Source organism: Fukomys damarensis, unplaced genomic scaffold, assembly GCF_012274545.1.
Source record: "Fukomys damarensis isolate Sample0158 unplaced genomic scaffold, DMR_v1.0_HiC HiC_scaffold_11, whole genome shotgun sequence".
Classification (NCBI taxonomy): domain Eukaryota; kingdom Metazoa; phylum Chordata; class Mammalia; order Rodentia; family Bathyergidae; genus Fukomys; species Fukomys damarensis.
The window spans coordinates 42424551-42438721 of record NW_022900923.1 but is presented as its reverse complement, the minus strand read 5'-3'; the positions used below and the strand labels follow the sequence as shown (position 1 = coordinate 42438721).

The window sequence follows — 14171 nt, the reverse complement described above, 5'->3', positions numbered from 1 at the left end:
AAAAAAAAAAAAAAAAAAAAAAAAGACAAAGAAGAAGAGGAAAGAAAAGAAAAGAAAGGAAACATTACATGGCTTAAATATCAAGCACTAGGGTGGGGTGAGTTTTGGCAAACAAGGACGTTTCCAAATTTATATTTAAAAAAAGTAGAAAACCCAGAGCAAAGCTAGCATTTCCAAGCAATCCACCCTTAAAATGAAACAGGAAACAAAAAGACTCATTAGTTCTTTTGGAGAGAGGGCAAGGATGTTGGAACTAGGTGCAAATTAATAGCCAAACTTAAGAGATGATTCACACGTGGATTTCTGTGGTGAGGCCAAACATTTCATGAATGTGGAATGGGAAAAATCACACTGGGAAGTGTAGTTATCTGTTTAAAACCCTCAAAGAGCCAACATAAATCAATCTGCACAGAATACACTAGGTGACAAGTGACCGTGGACAGATACGGTGCAGCCAGCAGACAAACCAGTCTCCATTCAGTGGCATGCAGGGAGTTAAAACGCTCCAGTTCAGTCAGCTGCCCACCCAGTCAGAAGACATGCATATAATTTACATCCCACAACCTCCACTGTGTCCCTCCTTGGAGTCCTTCATTCTTTCCCCCAGAAGATGTAGATGAAATGCAGATGTCAAGATGCCCTAAGAAAACCTGGCTCTCACAAGTTGAGCGCATGCCCGGCTCTGATCTATAAACACGGTGCCATCATGCTGCTCTCTCCAGCTGTTTCCAAACTGGGAAGAGGAGTGTGATCGTATACGGAGAAGGGAAAGAGCTGGACTGGGGAGAAACCTGATCCAGGAGGCAGGCTACAAACCAGCAGCCTTTCTGACCGGGCAGAGGAAGAGGGTGGAGGGAAGGAGAACAACTGGCCGTTTCATTGGGCAAAAAGGAAATGCAGTGCCCTGTGTCAAAGTCAAAGTCTGTTCCACTGCACAAAAAGAGGCATTCAGTCAATTCAAAGTCTAGAGGGAAAAACTGACAATAACTGATCCCTGTGAACAGCTTCCGTTTATCCATAGGCACCAGCTCTCCTGGCAGCTCTGCTTTTCTCACATGTAGGTCTCTCTGGGGTGTGGCTCAATCTAGGGTGATAGAATTGCGGTGGAGGAGAGGGCTGGATCCCAGAGACACTGGAGAGGGAGGCCAGGGAAAGGTAAGTAATTGTAGGACACTGTAGTGTTTTAGAGGTAGCCAGTCTGGCCTTGTCCGAAACTTCTTTCCATAGGAAAGAAATGGAAGTAATGCAGGAGGAGTCGTCAAGGCGGGGTGGAGGACAAGAGAGACAGATGAAGGTCGCAGCAGGGCACATCTTTCATTCCTCTGCGGTTTAAGCAAAAACACATTCTTGGGGAGAGGCTAGAATGTAGAGGCGGCAGATCACACACACAAGGTAAATGGAGTTCCTGTCCAGTGCCTCCTGTCATCGTATAGAACCTTCCAGAATACTGCGCAAGGCAGCCTCACCATCAGTCCCGCGGCCCGCCCCTCTCGGGTAGACTGGGCCTCTGTGGGCCAGAGCGTACCTTACCTCACCTCACTTCTCCACAGCCCCTTGGCTCACCCAGGGCTGGGGATGCTCAGAGCTTAAAGCAATGGACTTCTCAGCTAAACAGAATCGAGGAATCTCAGTGCATACTCGCCATGCAGAACAGAGAGAGCACCTGCTTTTCCATCCTTTTACGACTCCCGCTGAACACGTGATGGCGAATTTTACCATCACACTGGTTTTGCTCCAGACCTGGGTGAGATCAGGTGGAATGGAGCTGGATCTAATCTTCAGGGAGGTCTCAGGTGCCTTACATCAAATCTTAGCGTGAGACAACTTGACTCAAGAGAGCCCAAAGTCAACAACATCTTCTCCTTTGGCCCTGGCCAAGGCATAGGTCCAAAGCCATCTCACCTCTGTAGGAGTGGTGACAACCCATGTGTTTCATCCGCTCTTGGTGTTTTAAAATTTCTAATGAGTCCTACAGGAAAGCAGGTACCTTTTATACCATCATTATCTTTTTATCAGTGATTTTTAAACTTTCTTCTTCTATTTTTCTAAAACCAATTGAATATTTTTATTGAACTAATTCTATGTGGAATCCATTATTTTAAAGAATAGGTTTTTAAAAATTAGGGTTGGAATGAGGGCCAGGAGCCGTTTGCTGACTTTTCCTCTCACCTGCTGGGGTAACCAGTAGCCTTGTTACAGGTAGACAAATGAGGAAGATAAATGAGTTGCAAAAGGGGTAGGCCGAGAGATAAGGAAACACTCTTCGGGGGAGCAAGCAATAGTCATCCAGCGAGACCGCAGGACTTCTGGAGTCTAAGGGGAAACCAGACACCAGTAAGGGGAGCTCGAGAAGCAGCAGCACCCGTCTGGTGTGAGAGCAAAGGGTGCGGAGTAGGGGCACGGGCTGCACCGGATGTTCCTCAGCCCCAATATGGGCTCAGAGGACCCCGGCTACTGAGCAGTCACACAGTACGCCACCACCAGCCCACCGAGGCTGGCATCTCCCTGGGCTGGAGCAGTGCACGGGGATGAGGCAGGGCCAGAGGTGCAGGTATGGCGAAGGCCTTGTGCACTCTCCTCTCAGCCACCTAGCCCTTCCCTCCCTGGGCATCATTTGTCAGAGCCTCCGGGAAATGTCTCTTTTGGGGCTGGATGAAGGGCAACTTTTTCATGGGTCAGGAGCCCCAGCCAGGCTGGGCTCAGGTCAGAGCTGAGCATAAACGCTATTTTGTGGAGGTGTCTGATGAGGACTCTACTGTCAGCTAGAATTCTGTGGTTTTCTACTTTCTTTCAGAAGCCAGCAGAGAAGGGTTAAGTGCTTGCTGGCGAGAGAAATCTTAGAGATGTACACAACAAAGTTTGGACTCGGCTACGTTTAGTTGGAGATCTGGAATGGGATTTAAAATACACTGCTATAACTTCCAGGATCTCAGTGGGAAGGCACAGCTGGAGAAAGAGCAGGTGTGGTCTTCTCTCTGCGGTTCTCCCTTCGGGGGCACAGGTGAACCCTCAGCACTAGCACCTTCGCAAGAGCTCACTGTACTCTGCCTTAGTCTCCTGCCATGTCGAATCACTGGGGCATCTGATGCTAACTCTTCCAACCAGTGGGGGGCCATTAAAAAGGACAGAAGCTAATGACAGGGATGGCAAGAAGAGAAGACAAAGGAATTAAGAGAGGACCATGACGGATTAGAGCAAGAGGTTTGTGGATATTTGCAGGTAAGGCGTATTTAGTGCTTTCTTTGGGCCTAAAGAGACAGTAGGCAATTCTGTCTAGCCCTGCACCCCCATGTCGACGCCAGAACACCTACAGTTAGCTAAAAAGAAAAACCCCAAGCCTAGGCCACGCACAATCACGTGAACCACGGGCAATGCAACTGCTCCTTCTTCACCTTGTGTCACAGCGTCAGGGTGTGGGGTTGGGAGTTGGGAGGAAGGGACAAACTGAACACTCAGGAATTTGAAACTCACGGTGTGTTTAATACAAAGGCACTCCTTCCTCACCAGCAGGCTGCTTCCTCTGTCCTCTCTGCCTCCCATTTGAGAAGGGTAAAATGACCAGGTATAGGAAGGCATTAGAAAAGCCCTACAGCTTACTGAAGAGAACACTAGCTCTCAGCTCAATAGCTGATGGCATTCAAGTTAAAAGGACGCCTGAGAAAGGGGCGCCTAAAACTTTTTGTGCCAAATGAGACACAAGGACCGGCTGTTGGTAAAATGATCAGCCTAGAGGAGAAGCTAAAACAGGGCTGCTCTCCAGAAACTCTTATGAGATTCTAGTAAATGAAAAAAAAAGTTACTCTGAGCCTTTCATGTATTTCTCCTGCCCATTTGTGAACTGATTTATTCTTACACCAGATTTAAAAGTCCTTGAAAAGTGAGATGACAAGGACACTCAGCCGGCTACGCTTGAACTAACATCCTTTCTTCACAGCTAGTTTTTATGCTTACATTGCCAGCTAATAATGCAGTGATCGTCAAAATGACTATTATCGATCATGTTATCATGTTTAATATCGGTTCACGTAGGACGGGTCCCCATGGGTAAAAAACCCAAGGACACAGTAGCTCCCTTCTTAGCTTTCTTGGAAGGATCCTAAACTTACCCCCAAAAGGAGACTTGCTGAGTTTTAATTTGGCCTAATTTCACGTCTAAGCTTGGGTGGTAGAGATCAGACTCAAAGGAGCAGGAAGAGAGGAAAGGAGTAACAGTAACATCCAGACAAAGCAAAAACAAACCAACAAAAAAACACAAAACAAAAAGGCAAAGCAAAACAAAAAAACCACAAGAAAAGGAAGAAACAAGCAATGCAGAGGGACAATCAGAAAACAGAATATTGTTTAAAATATTGTTTAATAGCTTTCCAACATTAAAAAAGTAATAAAAAGGGTGCACGGCCTGGTTTTGGAGTGGGGCTTTTGTCTTTTCTTCCCTTAAGTCAAAGTATCAAAGAGAAAAAGCAAAAGGAAAAGATAACCATGGCTGGTTAAAGTGGATGCCACGTGCTCTCTTGTGGTCATTTCACCAAATCATGCATCGTAAGAGACTATCACTCACTGCCCAGAGGAGGAGATGGAGCAGCAGCAGTCACAGAAGTGGTGGGGGGAGATTTGACTGGTGCAACTGCTACATAGGATGAGCTAGGAACGAGTTTTACATCAAGGTGTTGACCCATGTTCTGCCGCTTTAGGACTCCCTTAAAGGAGGCTCCCGTCTGGAATGTGTTAATTACTTCGATCTGCAAAGAATCAGAGAATGAGACAGCTTTGCTCCACAGTCAGAGAGAGGGGAAGGAGGAGGAAGGCAGGGTCCCTGGAGGGGTGGGGAAGCGGGCAGAAGCTGGAGAGCCGGCGAGGAATTCCCTCACACAGAGCAGGGGTGATGGTGGGGTGGGTCCCTGCACATCACAATCCACTCGAGGAACAATCTGCTGAGGAGACTTAACACCCAGCCACAGTCCAGTTTTCCTTCCCCTTTGGCGGCTGGTGGACACTCTAGGTGTGCAGGTGTCCAAGGGTCTTTCATGGGGTTTCTCCCACTCCACCACTCCTAAGAGCTGAGCCGATATTGGCAGCTTATTCGTGGTTTTGACCTGAACTCTCAAAACTGAGGCATGCAATTGGAGATACTGAAGGCAAACTACATATTTCTGAATGTCAAGGCTCAGGAACCTCTAAACCAAATAAATCAACTACTTATTTTTGCAGATTTTCCAAGAAAATAATACATTCATTTAAAGGTAGTATCGTGACCCATACATAATTGGCTGTGGTGGAAAGGCCCTTGGAACGTGAGAGTTGCTTGGTTCGTCTTCTCTTGGTATCTTCTCCGAGATACTCTGGGCCTGGCTGAAATGTGGCTCAGGGATCCAGTGGCCAGAGCCCACTGGAGAGAATGCCACTGCGCTGTGTTAATGCACTTGATATCCAGAAATGTCGGGCTGAACACTGACTAACTCAGCAGCTGGACGGAGAATTAGGGAGGAGAATTAGCGAGTGGGGAGGAACAGCAGTAGCGCTGGGCCATCCACACGGTCCCTGGTTTTCAGGGTGCTACTCCTCAGAGACAAAGGCAGCTAGCGCCGTTCACTTCCGGCAATGGCCTCCACATGGGCCCTCCTATCACATCTACCACCCGTGTCCTTGACCCAAGTGACAAGAAACAAGTCAAAAGAGACTACTTTATCATTCACAGACCGGGCGACTCCTCAGGAAAACCTGCATGCCTGATTCCAAAGGGCAGCTCTCCAGGAGTACGGGAAAGGCACTGATCCCACTCCTCTGATTTCACCTCCAGGAGAAGATGGGCAAGCAGGTGCCTGGCAGCTCAGAATACTGCTCTTATTTACAAAGCTTCCTGAGAAGCCACAGAATACTTAAGGTTAATTTCTGGATTCATATCAGAGTTTGAGCTAAAACATCACCCTTGCTCACATGCTACAGCTTTCAGTTCCAGAGGACTGAGGAGCGTGAACCTGCAGGAGGAAAGGGGCTACTCTCAGCAGGGTTCCAGCTCCACGGAGAAGGGGCTGTCGAGATCCTCCCTTGGAGCCTAGCAGGGCTATAAGACCTGACTTCCGCAACGAAATTGCATTCTAGGGTTACCTCCCCAAGATGCTAGCCCTTACATTCCCCAAACTTCTGCTTTCTAGTGCGTTCAGCTCCCATAAAGCTAAAGAGTAAAGGAGAGGGGAGGAGCAACCTAGAACCAGGGAGAGGAGACATCCCAACAGGGACTGGGCAATAACTTGGCAACCCCTCTCACCCTGACTACGGCCATGAGCCTGACAATAAGGATCCCGTCAGGTGGCAGGAGGTTTGGTTAGAACCCTGCTGAAGATAAGGAGTGGATGCCAGGTGGGCTTTGGGTACCCAGGCCACACGAACATGCCTCCCACTCTGCCTCATCTGCTCACAGGTGCACACCAGAATGGCGCAGATCTGGTCGCCATGCATCTGTAACCTTTGTTCCCTCTGGTGCCTAGGCCCTGGCTTTAATGCCGTTCTGGCTGCCTGCCTCACTCTCCAACACGAAAGGTAGTAACCCTACAGCTCTGCGGGCAGTGACGCCAGACGGACAGGAGCACAGTCGAGGGAACAGGCACTGCAGGGGAAGGGAACCCCGTGACTCTTGGCTCCCCAGGCGAGAAGACCGGAAAGGAGCGAGGAGGCACTGGTGAGGGGGATCTTGGCTAGGGAAAAAAAGTCACATAGTAGAAAAGGAGGCAGGTGGTCCTGAGGGGAAGAAAAGCAAAGAGGTTATTTTGAAAAAAGGCAGACCCAAAGGAAAGCACTGGGGACTTGAGAGACGGGAGCCAAGGCACCAGCTCTACAGGCACCCAGGAGACTCAGCAGCCTGGAAGGTGGAGTGGGGAGGCCACCGCGAGGTGGTCTATGCAGGTCCCACTGCAGGCTCCCTTCCTGGGAGGAGAAGCCCAGGGTTTCCCTGCCCAGCTTTTGTTCCCCACATGTATCTCTTATCTGTGGTCTCCCCCGTGGAGAGCTCCTACCCGGCATGCAGTTCAGAGTACTCCCCTGCCTGTCTTCTCTATGTATGAAGCGGATGGGGCTGGCTGGGGAATTTCCTAAATCATCTGCAAGGCCAGTTTTCCAGAGTGAACCGATCTGGGAATCTCCCACCAACTGGCAGAGACAGGCCTGTGCTCTGGAGAGCATCCTGGAGACCATGGGATTGACAGTGCCTTGGGGGGACTAAAACAGTAAAGGGGTGTCCGGTGGGAGCAGGGGAAGGACCTGTCAATGCCTAGACTGGCCACTTACCCAAGAGAAAGTTACAACGAATGCATGGAAAGTGGAAACAGAAGTTACTGTAGGGCTACAGGCAGGGAGCTTCTGTCCCATTTCGGAAATTATAAGAGAGAGAGGGTCTGAAGAAATGACAGCTTCTTCCTTTCTGGGAAGCAGTCTGAGTCCTGCAAGACTCAGAGACTGTCGTCCTTTATACTCAATTATCCAATTCCCTCCCGTGGCCTCAAATTTCAAGTGGGGAGGAGGAGGTGGTGAATCTCTCTGACAAAGATACCTCCCGATAATGCTGATGACCGTTAACTGCAGCACGCGGGTGTCATGTTAGGTGACTGATCGGGATTTTGTCCCTCCTCCCCTTGGGAAGGCGGGGAGAGTCTGCACACTCCCCACCCTTGGGTCAGGAACAGTGCTTTCGAAAGACCTTCTACATGAAGCTTTTCAGGCTGGCTCTGGAGCCAGGCCATCGCTGAAGGACTCTGCTAACAAGCTGTGGTCTGGGTACCACGGCTGCTCTCGCGGAGGAGGCAGCCACACCAATACCTCTGCCCTGTCGGGTCCTAAAGCTAGGGAGCAAGGGCTGCCCTTTGGCAGCGAGCCTCATGCAGGGGACGGATGCTGACTGCCAAAAATTGCTGCTGCCCTCCCACCACTGCCGGAGACAAGGAGGTCTCCTCTCCCAGGGTGAGGACAGGCCACAGCGGAGTACCTGAGTCTGGATACGGTTCAGGCCCCGGAACCAGAGGATCTGGCCTCGGCGCAGCTCCATTTCAGCGTGGTCGATCTCATCCAGCCCCTCCGCATCCTTGGTGATTTCCTCCTTGGCAGTGCCATGCCCAGCCTCCTTCAGGAACTTCAGAGACTGAGTGGGTATGGCCGAGATGACCTGCGGAGCAGAGTGGCAGAGCTAGGACCGCCCCTGTCGGCCACTCTTCCCATTCCATTACCCTGTCCCCAGGAGAGCAGCAGGAGGGGCGCTGAGCTGCCAGGCAAGCACGCAGCAGGGCCACCAGCTGTCCAGCTCTAGGAAGGCTTTCTGTATTTATGGACACATGAAAGAGAACTTACTTTCCAGTCATCTACCCGCCACCTTCCTACTTATATATAATTCTTCCTACTTTCTTAGATCTTTCTTTCCATTTTGCTTTATGTCTTTTCTGTTTTGTTTTGAGACAGGGTCTCACTATGTAGTGAGAGTGACCTGGAACTCACTATGTAGCCCAGGCTGGTCTCGAACACACAGCGATCCTCCTGCCTCAGCCTCCTGAGTGCTGGGATTACAGGCGGTGTGCACCACCATGCCCAGCTTTGCTTTATGTCTTTAAGGGAAGGAGGACTAGGATACATGGCACATACCCAATAATAGGGAGAGAGACTAACACTTGGGGGAAGCAAACCAGGGGAGAAATAATTTGGGATGGCCTTGAACTCTGTGTAGGAGGAACTGAGGGTGAGGGGGGAAACAAGGAGGCATCCTGGCCTCAAACTCATGGTGCTCCTGCCTCAGCCTCCCATGTGCTGGGATACAGGCATGCGCCACCCCACCTGGCCTGTAAGCTCTTCTACTTCTAAAACACACCCCGTGTTCTTTCCCAAGCAAAATTCCACCGCGAAGTTCTGCTGGTGTCTCAGAGAAGCTATGTATCTGCCAGCCTCCGGGCATGGTTAGAGAAGGACCCAAGACCTCTGAAGTAATGGGCAGTGATCACCCCACCTTGTGAGGCCGCGAGCCAGAGTGAGCTTGGACACTTGGGCAGGAGGGAAAAGGTGGCGTTAGGGAGCCGAGAGTCTGTGCGGCTGTGTCATCCGTCTCAGGGAGAGGACAGGAAGTCTGTGCGGTGTACAAAGGCACGGGAGGTACACCAGTACTCACCTGGCCCCACAGGAGTTCTCCAATCCCAATGAAGAGACACCACAGCCACTGGGACAGGGTGAGCTTGGCGCAACTGAAGGGTTTCCCCCCAAACTCCACAATGAGAACCTAGGACAGAGAAAGGGCAGCCTTAGCCCGCCACCAGGGAGGGGACGGACAGGGGCTGGCTCCCCAGACATAGCCACCAAAGCCCAGGGTCCTTGTGATGCGAGACCTGACTTGCTGGAGAACAGGAAGGAGTCCAGGATATGGAGAGATACGTAGAGTCTTTGCAGAGCCCTCTGATGGGAGACACCGTTCCTATGACTGCTACGCTAAGATCTGGCAGAGCGGAAGCGGCTGTGGGCTTCTTGTGACCAAAGCCAGTGGGTGACAAAGAAGGCAGAGCAGGTAGAAAGGAGGAACTGGGCCTCGGGGGAACGAGGGAGGCGCCCTGCAGAAGGGTGGAGTAGTGGGGGTTCTTCTCCTGCACAGCTCGTCCGTGACCCGCTCTGGCCTTCCAGGTGTTTCAGTGCACCTCTGACTACTCCAGGAAGGAAGGGGCCCATCTCACCACCTGGGCAGCCGTGCCCGGACCCCACTTCCCACAGCAGCTGGAGCAGGTTTACAGCGTCGAACACACGTGCACTTCTCTTCCTGTGACTGTGCTGAGGGAATGGGGCCTATGCCAGGTGGGCGCACACAGTTCATGCTGGCAGGAGGCACAGCAAGGGCCTAGAAGGGAGCAACCCTTTTCTCGGCCACTTTGAGAAACTTCTGCATATCCAGAAAGTCATAAAAGCACTGTGTAAGCCTTCTCTTATCTGCAACCGATGCACTGCCTTGCACAGGAGCACTTGATGTTCTGGGCCCCACTTCTTGGGTAAAGGGCAAACGGAAGCCAAGCGGGAGCCCCAGTGTCAAACCCCAGCCTCGATCCTTTCCTTGGGGACTTAGGGAATCGGGGCTCCCAGGTTCTAGCCCCAACTCCAGAGAGTCTCACCTGGCAGATGAATGTGCCCAAGACTACAGAGCAGAAGATGAGGTTGCGGTAGATGCCTGAAAAGACATTCTTCTCTCCGTGGATCTTCCGGGAGTTGATTTCATTGAAGAGCTGCATCAGCACGAAGGTGTTGAAAACAATGGTATAGTGCTGGCTGGGCGGTGAGTGCAGAGGTGCCTTCCTCCCACTGTCAATATCAAAGAACCTCTCACCTGGGTGGGAGAGGGCACGCATTGCAGGTACCTGTGGCTCTACAGGGCTCAGGTTCAGTCAGCACAGCTGTGTGGCTTAGAAAATCCATTCCACCCCGTTAGTTTCTGAGCTGTACCAGTTATCAGATGTATGTTCATTTTGCAGCCTCTGGGCCTGAACGCAGGGAGTGCTGAGCTACATCTCTAGCCCTCAGGGCCTCACTGAACTGCAGAGGCTGACCTGGAACCGCCTCAGCCTCTGAGTGGCTGGGATCACAGGTGTGTGTCTCCACATCTGGCTTAATCAAATCTTTTAAGTGTTAGCCCAGCTCTCAAGCCCTCTGACCCGGTCTTGGTTTGCGCTAAGGATAACAGACCAGGTGCCCCAGAGCGAGGCAGCAAAAACACCCAGGGAGCGCTCTGTAGGTGGAGCTGCTACGCCCCGTCTGGGCCCCTTCTGCCCATGCTGCATCTCAGTGGTGGCGAACCTACGGCATGAGTGCCACAGTGGGCAGGAAGAGCCCTTTCTGTCGGCGCACGAGCCCAGTTGCCTTAGAATCGGCCCAGCAGCCGAGCATTGAGGCTGAACTGGAGCACCGGCACCTTGTGATAAAGAAGCGGGTGTGGGCTGCAGCTCAGTCTCCGAAACGTTCGCCAGCACTGCTGCGCCTGCCTTCCTCAAGCCATTTCTGTCCTCATCTCCGTCCGGCTCCCCAGCCACTGCCCCCACCCCCGCCCGCGGCTCACCAGCAAAAACAAGGAAAAAGATGACAGCGAGCTGATAGACCGCATGGCCCAGGATGTTCTTCATCATAGTACGTGAGATCAGAGGCTTATTTCGGCCGTAGGGGCGACGCTTTAACAGAGACTCTGTAGGGGGCTCTGTGGCCAGGGCCAGCGAAGCAAAAGTGTCCATGATTAGATTAACCCACAACATCTGCACGGCTTTCAGTGGGGAATCCTGGCAGGAAGAAGGAGTCCCTTTAGCTTTCCCCAGAAACCAGCCCTGCCCCGGTCAGCTGCCCCATCTTTCTCTTGAAATGGTCTCGCTCCCACCACTGGCCTAGATTTTGCATCTGGCAACCCACTAGCTCAGTGGCCTTGCGAAAACTGTAACCCCTTGAGCCTGGGGTCCCTCTCCTATAAAGTGGGGAGCATGATACCGGCTCTCCGAGCTTGCTTTTGAGGAATGGAGATAACACACTGCAGTGCACAGCACAGAGGCTGACAAAGGTGGCCAGTGATCATCATTCCACATGGGCAGACGGCGACAGTGGCCTAGCGAGTTGAGCTACTCCCTGCCCCTGCTCCACCGGGGAGGCCCTGGTTCTACTCCCTCTGCCACATCCCTCCCGGCGCGGCCCACCTCTCAGTCGCCTCACCTGAGTGATGCAGGCTCCAGTGAAGGCCACGATCACAGCCACCACGTTGACCGTCAGCTGGAACTGCAGGAACTTTGAGATGCTGTCATAGACGTTCCGTCCCCACATCACGGCCTTCACGATGCTGGTGAAGTTGTCGTCTGTGAGGATGATGTCGGAGGCCTCCTTTGCTACGTCGGTGCCTGCAATACCCTGAGGCAAGACAGGGGAGGAAGGCAGTGAGGTGCTGGAGAGGGCGGCCGCTCCTCTGAGGCCAGGCTCCATTTCCTGGCCGTCAAGAGGCCTCAGGCCCAGGCACAGACGCTAGAGGGCACACCAGACACGTAAAGGAACACGAAGGGAAAATGTCACTTGCCAGGAGGAAAGGAGGCCAGGGCCTGACTCCAGCACCCCTGCACCGGGACAGGAACTGCACTCATCCTTGACAGCCCTTTCCCCTCCCCTCCTACTCCCCCTGCTCTGGAAACTAATTAAAAGGCAAGGAACAGGCCCCGGCCATCTATTCTACCTCCTTCTTTTGCCACTGCTTGTATCTGACTTGAGTTTGCGTCTCCCCCACACCTTTAAGAAGCCCTACATTTTGTTCTGAGAGTTGCAGTCTGGCAGCAAAGTTCCGATGTTCTGTCCTTGTTTAGAATCCTGCCACCGAGGCCACCAAAGGCGTCCCAAGAGTTAGCCTGCTCTGTGAGGCAGTCCGAACACCCTCAGCCCATGTAGCTATCATACATTTTGCAACTCCCAGAACCTGCAGAGGGGCTCATTCTTTACACTGTTGTGTACTAATAGATTATTTCTTTTTCTCTAGTAGCAGTGTTTTTCTATTTAGATTGCAACAAAAGAATATCTATTAGATAAGACTACAACTCAGTTTCCGGCCACAGAATGCCACACAGGGAACTGTACAAAGAAAGGAGGGGTATCTACATACATTTACCACTAGGAATCAACTCCAAGCTATACTGTTAATTGAAAAAAGCAAGGCGGGCTGGGTAGAGTGGCTCATACCTACAATCCCAGCCCTCAGGAGGCTGAGGCAGGAGAATCATCATGAGTTTGAGGCCAGTCTGGGTTACATAGTGAGTTCAAGGCCAGCCTGAGCTACATAACAAGGTTCGGTCTCAAAAACCAAAACCAAACTGGGCGTGGTGGCACACACCTATAATCCCAGCACACAGGAGGCTGAGGCAGGAGGATCACAGAGTTTGAGACCCTCTCTCAAAAAATCAAACTAAAGGGCCCGGGATTTAGCTCATTGGCACAATGTCTGCCTGGCAAGGGCATGTCCTGAGTTTGATTCCCTGTACCAAAAAAAAAAGAACTTAGAAATTAGAAATCAGGAAGTTAAATTCATAATTCTAAATTTGAATGGGAAACACTGGTCTAAAGTCACAAAGCATTTTACCTTTAAAACAAACACAAAAACAAAACTCAGCCAGGTGTGGGGGTGCATGCTTATGGGAGGCTGAGGCAGGAGGATTGCTGAGAGTTTGAGGCCAGCATGGAACACAGTGAGGTCAAAGCCAGCCTGAACTGCACAGCAAGACCATCTCAAACACCTGCCCCCCCTACTGAGATGTAATAGCCTATTTCTCAGCTTTGTCCACAGAAAAGGCATAGAAGTAATGATATACTCAGTGACAAGAATCTCCCTTGTGCTCTGATTGTGTTCTCTAAATACCATTTCAAAAAAACAGAAAAAAAATAACCCAAACCAAACCAAACCAAAATACCGTTTCTCCTAAGTGAGACAGGACTTTAGCATTCATGAGTCAGGGAAATACGGACACTAAATATTTAATGATAGTAAAGAATCGTGAATTTTGTGATGAGAAAAATGGTATTCTTCTTGTAGGCACATTTTATTTACTGCCACATATTATTTAGAGAAATGTACTGAAACTTCTATGGCTGGAATGACGTAACGTCGTGGATTTGCTTTAGGATAATTCAGCCAGAGAAGGGGAAGTTGGCAGCACTGGCAGTGTGAGGGGACCAAGAGCTGCTGAGTGTCGCTACTGCCGAAGCTGAACGAACGTTCACGGGGATTCATCATATGATTCTCCCTCCTTTTTCATATACTTAAAATTTCTTAGAGTTAAAACTGCGTTTCTTAAAAATGTTCCTTCTAAAAATAGATTACTTCTGGGCTGGGGATTTAGCTCAGTGGCACTGCACCTGCCTTGCAAGTGCAACGTCCCGAGTTCAATCCCTGGTATCAAAAAAAAAAGATAAAAATAGATGACTTCTTGTTTTTCCTTCCGCTGCTTAAAAACAGGGCTGAGGTAGAGCGCATGCTTAAAGCATCAGGTTTGATCTCCTGCACTGCCAAAAAACAAAACCTAAACAAAACAAAAGCAACAACAGTTCAGTCTGAATGGGAGGCTTACAATCCTAAGCTACTTCAGTGTGAGGAAGTACTTTGCAGTCGGGGGCTCAAAGCTTCCCTGAACATCAGAATGAGCTGCTGTGCTTGCTTT

General features: G+C 50.8%; 1 protein-coding gene across 10 annotated transcripts in view; it reads right to left on the bottom strand.

Annotated features, from left to right (window-relative positions):
* Atp2b4 (ATPase plasma membrane Ca2+ transporting 4) overlaps positions 1–14171 on the bottom strand; it is an 89979-nt gene that overhangs the window by 3949 nt on the left and 71859 nt on the right. For 7 of the 10 annotated variants that reach the window (XM_010645029.3, XM_033762175.1, XM_010645035.3 and 4 more), the window contains 5 exons: positions 11695–11886; positions 11060–11273; positions 10122–10333; positions 9140–9247; positions 7976–8152 (listed from right to left, as the gene is read on the bottom strand). In XM_010645029.3, the coding sequence (XP_010643331.1) occupies positions 7976–8152; positions 9140–9247; positions 10122–10333; positions 11060–11273; positions 11695–11886 (903 nt within the window). Of the gene's footprint in view, positions 1–4558; positions 4740–7975; positions 8153–9139; positions 9248–10121; positions 10334–11059; positions 11274–11694; positions 11887–14171 lie in introns of all 10 variants that reach the window. The other 3 variants (XM_010645038.3, XM_033762176.1, XM_010645039.3) reach the window with 2 other exon arrangements.